The following is a 10523-nucleotide window of genomic DNA, read 5'->3' as shown; positions in this document are numbered from 1 at the left end:
AGGGGCAGGGAACTAACGCGTAGCCCATCAGATATGAACTACAATCTCATAACTAGGCCAGCATGTACGGTGAAAAAATTGTTGAACGTACAAGGATTTTTTTCCGTGCTCCTGCCACTTGCTTGCTGTTACACATAAATTAGCTTTTGATAGAACTCTGAAGTAATGAGATTATGTGAGTGATTGGATGTTATCTAAATGACGTAAAAAGTGTCCATCCTTAGCTTCTTTTCAGTGAAACACAAAGGATACCATAACTAGAGACCAACTTCAGTTTATCTACTTTCTTTTTTCCGTCACACGGTATGAACATGAACTGTTTCCTGCCGCAGGTTGTAGCTGACTGTAACGAGGGTGCCCGCAAGATGGCGCGCATGGAGGAGATGCTGCACGTTTCACGCACGCTCGAGTTTCGCGAGTGCCGCGCGGTGCCCCTCATCTCGTCCAGCCGCTGGCTGGTGAAGCGGGGCCCACTGGTGCGGGTGTCACTGGACAGCCGGAGGCGCACCTGGGGCCGCCTGGTGCAGTGCGCGCGCACTTCGCTTCACTTGTTCCTCTTCACCGACCTGCTGCTGGTGACCAAGCGCAAGGGGGACGACTACTACGCCGTACTGGACCACTGCCCGCGCAACATGCTGCAGGCATGCGCGGAGGCCCCAGCTACGCTGCCGCCGCGCTTGCCCGACTGCTGTCGCCACCTGTTCCAGCTCACCCTGCTGCAGAACAGCGCCGGACGCACAGTCGAGATGCTGCTGGCCGCCGAGTCCGAGTGAGCCTCGTTACTTGACCTACACTAGGTGGCACACAACTGGGAACTGGTATTGGGGGACACTTCCAGCGCTTTTGGAAAAGAACATGGTGCTGGGCGCTCTTCTTATCCCGTTTCCAAACTCAACTGCTCTGTAGTGGTATTCTCTAAGAGTCCACCTAGTGGACTGCCCAGTTCGGCCGCTGTTGATTGGCTGAAGCTGCACGGTTGAGGAGGAGACAGGTGCCCCAGCCAGTCTCCTTCATGTTCGTACAGCTGCAGCCAATCAGCGAAAGGGACAGTCCACTAGGTGGACTCTTGCAGGACACCCTCCCTGCTTATTTCTCTTGATCGACAATGGAATGCTTTTGTAGCCATAAGCCCTTTTCTTGCCTTGGAAATGAGGCACTTGGCCAGGTTCAGGTTAAGGTCGCACTGGTTGCCAGCTGACACTGTGCATTTTTTCATACGATATCGGATTGGTAGGTGCCATCTTGGAACATACCAGATGGATAGCATGCTAATGGACGAGCAAATTGTTAGGCACCCAAACACGTAACGAGGGTGCTGATGTCTGTGAGTGTCCCAAGTCATGCCCTCAAATACATTGTAAATACCGGGGGGGGGGGGGGGGGTTCTTTTTTTGACTATACACTTTTTTTAAAAACTTACCATGGCAAATAGTACAATTCTAGTTCTTGAGCTGGATTAAGCGAGGAGGCAGATAATACTTGCTCAAAAAATTACATGATTGTAATAGTATATACTTGATTGGCAGATATTACTTGATTGTAACAATGTTGGATGAAGAGCAACTGAGCAATGTTATTTCTTTGCAGGAGCGACAAGACTCGGTGGATGGACGTGTTGACGCCCATGGTGTCCAGTGACCCTGACGAACGCATCTACGAAGAGTGGGGTCAGTCGTGGGTGCAGGGGGGCCCACCCCGTATTTTTGCCAGGTCGGGGCAGAGGTTAAAATCTATGCCAGTGTGCACAAATGTTCTCAACAAGTCGACTAAAAAAAGAGAGACATGTGATTGGAATCACGTACACAGAGCAGAGCCATGTTGTCTTTCCTTCAGCTTTGACGGTCCGCCAGCACTGTTTACATCTGGTGTAACTAACATGGTGTTTACATCTGCGTGCACTAACCTAAGCGCTTATGTTTAATAAAACATTCTTGCATAATAAGACAGAAAATACAGTGGAACCTTGTTGATACGATTCTGCGTAATATGTTTTTCGGGATCATACATTTTTTTTTTCTTCCCGGTGCAACCCCTAGAAGAGCAATGTATTTCATGCGGTTGATACGATCTCGTTTTCGCCAGAAATTGGATGATACGACTGTAAACTAGTATTCATGTATACTAGATTAAATTACATTCCAACAACACACGAGCAACATGTTAAGGGCCGGCGACACTGGCGGAAAAGAGTGCGCCTGGCATCGCCAGAACGTGCGCCACGAAAGCTGCAGCGATTTCGTGCCGTGGGAGGGATCGGTCCTGGACCGATTTAAACTGGCGCACGCCCCGGCGGCAAACGAGCCACGAGCGAAGCAGACCAAGAAGAGCTGCCCCTTAAGTGACATACTCGTTGGAAACTGGTGTCATGTGGACCCGCCAGACCCCTATTTTCGCACTTGTAGTATCGTCTGCTCACATCAGATTTCGCTCGCGCTTGTTTTGGTTGACTTTGTCGGGATATGGGGGGATGCCAACGGCCCTCTGCCTCGACACACCGAGCCCCGCGGTTGGCGCATGCCTGCGCATCAACCGCGGTCCGGTACAAGCGAGGAGGAAACAATAGACGACAACCACGTGTACACTCGGAAAGCATTTATTACGACTGCAACTAACACTTCGAGCAGGCCAGCTAGCTATAGTTGACATCGCTGAGGGTTCCCTCGAAGAGAATAATACACTAGGTAAAGAAGGGCTTCCGACTTACCAACTGGGGAATACGGGGGGGGCCGCGGCGTTTGCCGCGGCAAGAACGTGGTTGACTAACCACGTGCGGGAATACGGGAGCGGCGGCGGAGACTTCCGCCGTCGCCGCTTGCTGGAGACCAAAGAGACCCGGGTGATATCAGCGGGATCTCACGTGACACCCGGTGGCGCTGATAGCGCTTGCGATTCCCGCGCGCCCGCCCGGAAGGAAAGTTTCCCCTCTCCCAACTCTCCCTGGCACGCATGCGCTTGACGCGACGTTCGCTGCCCGTGCGGCGGTTATGGGACCCGAGGATTCCCACATCCCTCACCCTTAATATTGCCCTACGGCGGAGAAATCGCTGGAACGACGGCATTGACAAAGTCCGGGCAGATGCGATGGTAAACTCCGGCAGGAAATGTCCGAATCCACGTTGATAGGCAGCACAGTCCTGTGTGGCGGCCGCCCACATGTGGCAGCCGTCACAGTGGTTGACGATGACGGGGGCTGAAGATGGCTTGCCCTCAAGATGCGCGCCGCAATGTCCACCCGGGAACAGCGGGTCAGGACTTTCTCGAAGCGGCGCGCGCGCCGGCACGATGAACCTCGCACCGACGCATCCTCGTGGGAGTGTATGATGGTGGGCCTCCCTCATTGTGGCTGCCATGTGCTGCTGCATCGGACCGCGAACAGGGAGGGGCCGAGACAGCAGGCAGGGACGTGGACCATGGCAGCAATAGCAAGTCGAGGCGGCTTCACTCGTTCTGCAAAGTCGCTCAAATGCACTCCACAAACACTTAGAATTAAGGCAGTAGAGGCCGCCGCAGCGTCGGCCGTCTGACACGATGCTGAACCACCCGTCTACCGCATAGCTTTATGTGGCAACGAGAAAAAAAACAATCCAGTTCGTTTGAATGAAGTTATTCGCTTCGACCGAATTTTTTCGGTCCGATACAGCGCGAAAGTGGGCGATGCTCGTATGAACAAAGCGCTCTCTGGTCCCCCGAGATTTCGGTTATTCCGCCCGCAAAATATTGAGTTCATCTGAACAAAATAAGCTTTCTATTTCGAACGAGGTTTCTCCGCTCGGGCGAGTATAGTAGAACTAGCGAATCCGTTGCACCCGCTAAATGTCACGGCATGGTCGTCTTCGAACATGCGACCGGCAGCTCGCAGAGCCTTAGGCCTAATCGGTCCATGACGGATACCAATGCCACAAAGGACCATAGAGGGTTCCAATGAGCCGCAAGCGAGGAGATGCAGGCCTAGCTAAGTGGTCCCCGCTCGCTGCTCAACACGCAGCTTCCGAGCAGACTCCTGGGACTGCGCCCCGCTGACGTCCTAGCCAGCGTTTCCAGCACCCGGTTCCCAGAGCCAAAGATACAGAAACGATGCTATTTACATATGTACAGGGAAAATCGACCACCGCGTCGGCTGCTGCACTCACTCGCTTCGGGCGTACTCTAAAAGAAAACTTGCTGCAAATCTCAGCGTCTACACGAGTGCGGCGACACTGGCGCAGCGTTAACTCGCGCTCAAGAAAGCCCACACAGATCTATTATAGCTAGCAATCACGCCTTCGGCTGAGGCCTAACGCTGGTCCAGACAGATCGTTGTCCCGTTTTCCAAGAGCTTGCCCCACGTTGGGAACGCCAAAATGTCGGGATATGGGGGGATGCCAACGGCCCTCTGCCTCGACACACCAAGCCCCGCGGTTGGCGCATGCCTGCGCATCAACCGCGGTCCAGTACAAGCTCGAGGAAACAATAGACAACCATGTGTACACTCGGAAAGCATTTATTACGACTGCAACTAACACTTCGAGCAGGCCAGCTAGCTATAGTTGACATCGCTGAGGGTTCCCTCGAAGAGAATAATACACTAGTATAGAAGGGCTTCCGACTTACCAACTGGGGGAATACGGACGGCCGTGGCGTTTGCCGCGGCAAGAACGTGGTTGACTAACCACGTGCGGGAATAGGGAGCGACGGCGGAGACTTCCGCCGTCGCCGCTTGCTGGAGACCAAAGAGACGCGGGCGATATCAGCGGGATCTCACGTGACCCACCCGGTGGCGCTGATAGCGCTTGCGATTCCACGCGCGCCCCGCGGAAGGAAAGTTTCCCCTCTCCCAACTCTCCCTGGCATGCATGCGCTTGACGCGACGTTCGCTGCCCGTGCGGCGGTTATGGGATCCGAGGATTCCCACGTCACCAACTGCAAGCAGCCGGGCATCTACCACGTGTGGCTACCTTGCTTGTAATAAGTACTTCTGCAAAGCATTGTTTTCAATACTAAAGTGTAAAGAACATGTCATCATTCAGCATACTAAGAGACGCTTCCAAAACACCAATGAAGCTACGGGGAGACCAAAGCTGGAACCCGGGCTGCCGGGAGAATAGACACTCCCTATCTTGGTTATCTCACAGCGCCCTTGGCCTATTTTTCGTGTTTTGTTCCTCATCCGGAGTCTATGTCAATCAGATGACGCTGATGCCATCCCATGTAGCCACCATAGCACGCTTACGTGAAACATCAAATGCGAAAGTGTGGGGGCATGCCCCCACTGGTTTAGAACCTGTGGTGGCTACTGCCCCCACTGTACACACCTAGGGCTACCTTCCCACTAAACACAACCGGCTACCTTCCCACTCGTTTTCCTAAAACATTTTACACGCATTATTCAAACTTGCAGCACCACGCCAATCAAAAGAGTTTCAAGACGTATGCAACACATTTGAAATATCATTACTTTCGTCAATGCTTTTGCTCTTGATGCACAATCTCGGCGTACACAATTCGGTACACAGCACTTGAAAGGGATAAAGTGTCTCGCATTGGTGTGATGTCTACCAAAATAATCTAGGACTCCTTGTTATGGCAAAATAAATGCTGGGCTGTGCACTAAACCGTAATTTGCTGCTATATCTTTTACTTATTCCTAGAAACTGCATTTAAAATGCGATTAACCTCTTTCCTGCCATGCCATTATTCTGAATTCTAACCAAAAATTGACAAATTAATTTTAAAGACCTCAGTTGCCAGCATGTTTTACTTCCTCCGACAGAATAACTCGCTCCTACTTGCACTGTCCCAAGGATTGTGTGATGCCATCTACCAAAAGCATGACAAACCACTGAGATGAAACCATCTCGTTCATGGCATTGCTGAAAATAAAAAGTATTATCGACGAGCTGAGCTCATTTTTGGCCATTTTTACTTGAAACACAGGACGAACCCAGCTCGTACTGCATGTGAGCTGGGCTTAAGATGAGGTGCAGGAAAGCACCTCAATACCTGCAATGGATAAAAGTAAATGAACGAACAAAAGTGGATCATTGGTGGAGTGCAGACAGTAGTGACGAATATACATGTTCCCTCAAGAACCACCTTTTCCCATGTAATTGATCTATGATGTTGTGGAGGTCGTCTTTTCGACCGCACAGAAGTCTTCAATGCATCTGCGCTTCCTTGTGCAATCAGTCATTGGAATGACCTGCCTAATAGCACTGCTGATATTCACGATTCCAAAGCCTTTAGAAACGCAATCTATGAAACCATCTATGACTGTCTAGTGATTGCCAATTTAATATTGCTTGTAATCATTTATCTATTATGTATTGAATTATTTCTGCACAAAACAAAACTGTACACTATGTTGTTAATTATTGCTTTAACTGTTCTTACATTATTTTTACTACATTTAGCCCTTGTATAATGTGTTGTTCTTGTTCCTTTTGATATGTTCCGTTCTTTTTTTCTTTAATTATTATGTAATGCCCCCGCCCCCTCACACCACCCTCACATAATACTCCTATTTAGAGCCTGTAAGGAACTTGTAAATAAATAAAAATAAACGTGCTCTGCACCTACATAACAACCAACCCCCCATTGCTTGTTCCACATTTTCAACTCTTAAGTCTTTTCAGTATCTTGCTCACCCACCTATTTCACTGGACCTCTTGCATGATGATTTGTACATTTTTGAACCACTTGGAGAGGACAGAGCATGGTGCAGGAGATGGTGGAAGCATGACTGCCACTCAAGGACAAAATATTTTTCTACTGCTATACATGCGCAGCCAAAGTTTGTGACAACCTAAGTGCCCATAGGGTTCTAAAGGGATTTGCATGGTGTGGGCTCCTTTCCTAGGACTGTTCACCCATCAATAAAGCCAGGGATGCGTGTGCACATTTTTAACCGGTGAGTAACCGTTGGCCTCCTGCAGCCGAGGTGGACACTCAACCACAAGTGCCATGGCTCTATAAGCATGCTCTGTAAGCAAGCACATCGGTAATCATCGGGCATCGTGATCAGCACACATGTGAAATAGCTGAAGCATTTTACTAGGGGTGTGCAAATATTCGAAACTTTCGAATAATGAATCGAATAGTGGCCCGAATCGAATAGTCACTATTCGTAAATTTGAATATTTTTCAAATGCTTTTACAATATTTCAAAACATCAACTGCACCCAATTAAACATAATATTGGAGCAAAAGTATGTTAAATTTTCACCCCCGCAGGGCGTAGTATAAACATAAAACATGAGAGCTTGCGTAATGGAGCAGGCTAGGTCACTTATGTAGGTGAACTTTATAGTCTATACAGCGATCATTCACGCTCTCTGAAGAGTCCTGTGCATACGAAGGAACTACTTGTTTGCTCCTAAGGCTTCGTTCGTGCTTTCAATAAACGCTTCTTAATGTGCTATGTAATGACAGAAACGTGCTAACTTTAAGAATGCTAGGATGTGAACATTGTTTTATATTAATTGTGACAACAGCTGTTGATTATTCAAAAGCTATTAGAAAACTATTCGATATTTGATTCAATTCGCTTGTGGCACTCTATTCAATTCGTATTCGATTCGGTCTCAAAAATCACTATTCGCACACCCTTACATTTTACATTGTAAAACATGAAGGCATGTGCGTGAGCAAGGCTTTGATTATGCTGTAAAAAAAAATTGGTTTACTTGGTGGCTCACGATCTTTTTGATCACATGACCTTATGGGGATTTTTGTTTTTTCCAAGGATGCTGATTTATGTTTGCACATTTTTTACAATAAACTTTCAGCCGACAGACAGCATTCATCCTGTGTTCTCCCTAAGTCGTCTTCGTCAATTTTTGCACTGCTTACAATGAATAACTTCCAATTTCACCATCCTTCTATAGTAAACAAAATTGGTCTTGAAGGAGCACACAGTGTACTTATTTCGCACCTTTTGCGTCCTTTTCTTACAGTTATTTGTTCTTTTTGTACCTCCAAATGCTACTCCTGCTTTGGGTCCCTAAAAAGGATTGAGCACTATTCTTGAACTCCCTTTTCACGAAAATGTCCGAAAAATTGGGCAGTCTGAAAAAATTAATGCATGCCTTTTACTGCCCCCAAAGGCTAAAAGCACCACAGGTATGTCCGAAATAGCTCTGAAGGGCTGCCAGTACACTAATAGGGGTGTCAGCGCTCGTACTGTGACGAGAGAAAGAGGGTGCATGCGTGTATAATTAAGCAATATGTACTGAGTGACAGAACAGTGGCTCCTTTCCTTGAACTTAAATAAAAAAAAAAACTTAGTTATTGATGCGAAAGCATCAAATGGCCCATTGAGTGAAAAAGCCGGCGTCTGTAGCAGCGAAATGGCACCTAAATTTCCATTGGCTACGAAGCCATGTCACGAAAGTGCCTAAACGGAGCAGAGCGGGTGAATCGGAACACCTGCTGCCGCGCTAGCGCATTAGGTGTTGTGTGAGGGGAGAGGACATTGCCATGACACCACGTCACCAGCGCGACTCGACGGAGCAGATACGGCGACGCAACGCCGCGGGGCGAGACGGGTTGTCGTCAGCGAGGCAGTCGCAGGGTCCTTATCTCTCTCTCTCACCCACACTGGGCTTAGCTGCTACGCGCGCCTGCTGGCCTTGGTGGCTGCTGCTGCTTCTTTGGTCTCTCGTCGAGCAGGAATTCAGGGGCATGCGGCATCCTTGATTTCGCAGCAATATCGTCCAAATGATTCCGGTCTACAGCTAACATAGAAACTGTACAAAAACAATAACCCGCACCAATTTATATGCAAAACTTGATAACATACCCCGCAGCAAAACTCGAAAACATTACTTGCAGCACAAGACACGAAGTATTGCTCAGCGGCGTTCAACTGGACATTAATGCTTTCGCGTTCACAACTCATAAGAAGTGCTTAGGTGTCCCCGGATATTTATTAGTATTATAAAAATTTAGCTTTTCCGACGATGTGACTATATAGTTCATGTGAACCGGACGTTCTACGCAGCACGAAAAGACACAAGCTAACGAGTTCGCACCAATGCCCTACGACGTCATAAGGCTGTCGAAATGCTACCGCAGTTGATTATTTGTAGACTCGTTAGGCAACTGTGTCTGGTTTTCGAGTGCCAGCAGAAAATGAACAGTGCATTAATTTTGAGAAACGGACGATTGTATTAACGTGCAAGCTTTATGTGACATTATGCAAGTCCGCGGGAGTGTGTTTAAGTACTTTTCCGGTCTTACATTTTAAAAAGCGCAGTAGTTTTATGACGGGTTCTCAATGTTTTAAATTGTGCTTGAAGAACTATGCATACCACTCTTTGTTTGAACAAAAGAAACAATCAAATTTTTTCGATCCTGGCTGCGGTGGCTAAATTTCAATGGGGGTGAAATGCAAAAACCCCTGTGTACCATGCAACAAGCATGCACGCCCTGCTGGATATGCACGATAGTCATCTATATTTACGCGGGGCATGAATTAGTATATTCAAGACTGTCGTTTATGTATTTAAGGGGCGCAAGGCGTCGCAAAGTGTGCGAACAGGACGACTGTAAAATACAACAAAAAGCTCGGCCATATTGATACGACTGCCTTTGTCAAAAGTAAACTCAAATTCATACGAGTCTTCCCTTGAACGTGCGACAACTAGGTATATAAACAGTCTTTGAATATAGTAAAACTTGAACGCTACATGCCTTGACAGACGCTGTAAAAAATTAGATAAGGCAAATCAGTTATGCAGAATTCTGCAAGGTGGTGGAAGGTTCATGAAAGGAAAAATTGGCATCCACCCGTATGTAGCACGAAGCTACAAAGGAAACCCACCCAGGTTTCTCAGAAACAAAGCTTCGTAGTCGAGGATAAATTCGAACCAGCATGAATTTTTCTTCAACTACGGAGCTTTGTTTCTGTAAAACCTGTGTGTGTTTCCTTTGTAGCTTCGTGCTACATACGGGTGGATGCCAATTTTTCCTTTCATGAACAAATTAGATAGCCGGCATTCAGAACTTCCTTGCCTTGTATTATACATGGGATCCTTTTTTTTTGCAGGTTTGGAGGTGATCCATCATGTCTGCTAAAGACAGCTGCTTCGTAAAAGATTGCGCCATCGCTGCCTTTTTCCGCAGCCGACGAAAATAAGCTCGGCATGCTACAACACAGATGCACAGTCAGCGATCCTGATAATCTCTGTGCCGGTCATCATGGATCACCTCGCATGCCACCTATAGTCCGTGTGTATTGCAAATACATTGACTCTATGGGGTACCTAGCAGTGCTGCGAAGGCCTCCAAATTATCGGGCATGTCCAAAAAATTGGTTGTTGACTGTATACAGCCTTGTACAAATGCTGCTCAAATTTTATTTTATAATATTATGTAATGTACAGTCGACCACCGCGCGAGTGTACTACTATGTAATGCCCTAATAGGGGCCTTTAAGTGTAAATAAATGATAATATAAATATGTATATGTGATACATACACACTACCTGCCATAGTGTCTCAGTGGCTATGGTGTTCTGCTGCTGATCAGGAGGGTGTGAGTCCGA

General features: G+C 47.7%; 1 protein-coding gene across 1 annotated transcript; it reads left to right on the top strand.

The window, feature by feature from the left end:
* Positions 1–311: 311 nt before the first annotated feature.
* LOC119447791 (rho guanine nucleotide exchange factor 16) lies at positions 312–5940 on the top strand. Its single transcript, XM_049663946.1, has 3 exons — positions 312–769; positions 1588–1738; positions 5914–5940. Exons 1-3 carry the CDS (start codon positions 312–314, stop codon positions 5938–5940), a joined length of 636 nt encoding a protein of 211 aa, XP_049519903.1.
* Positions 5941–10523: the final 4583 nt, after the last annotated feature.

Source organism: Dermacentor silvarum, chromosome 1, assembly GCF_013339745.2.
Source record: "Dermacentor silvarum isolate Dsil-2018 chromosome 1, BIME_Dsil_1.4, whole genome shotgun sequence".
NCBI lineage: Eukaryota > Metazoa > Arthropoda > Arachnida > Ixodida > Ixodidae > Dermacentor > Dermacentor silvarum.
The sequence above is the reverse complement of the archived record's forward strand: the minus strand, read 5'-3'. Positions and strand labels throughout refer to the sequence as shown.

What these genes read in the sequence shown, in the direction of transcription:
- LOC119447791 (XM_049663946.1), top strand. Translation starts at nt 312, where the DNA reads ATGAACTGTTTCCTGCCGCAGGTTGTAGCTGACTGTAACGAGGGTGCC. An exon ending in CTGCTGGCCGCCGAGTCCGA is followed by an intron (nt 770 to 1,587) that starts GTGAGCCTCGTT and finishes ATTTCTTTGCAG; the next exon opens with GAGCGACAAGACTCGGTGGA. An exon ending in AGAGGTTAAAATCTATGCCA is followed by an intron (nt 1,739 to 5,913) that starts GTGTGCACAAAT and finishes CTTGAAACACAG; the next exon opens with GACGAACCCAGCTCGTACTG.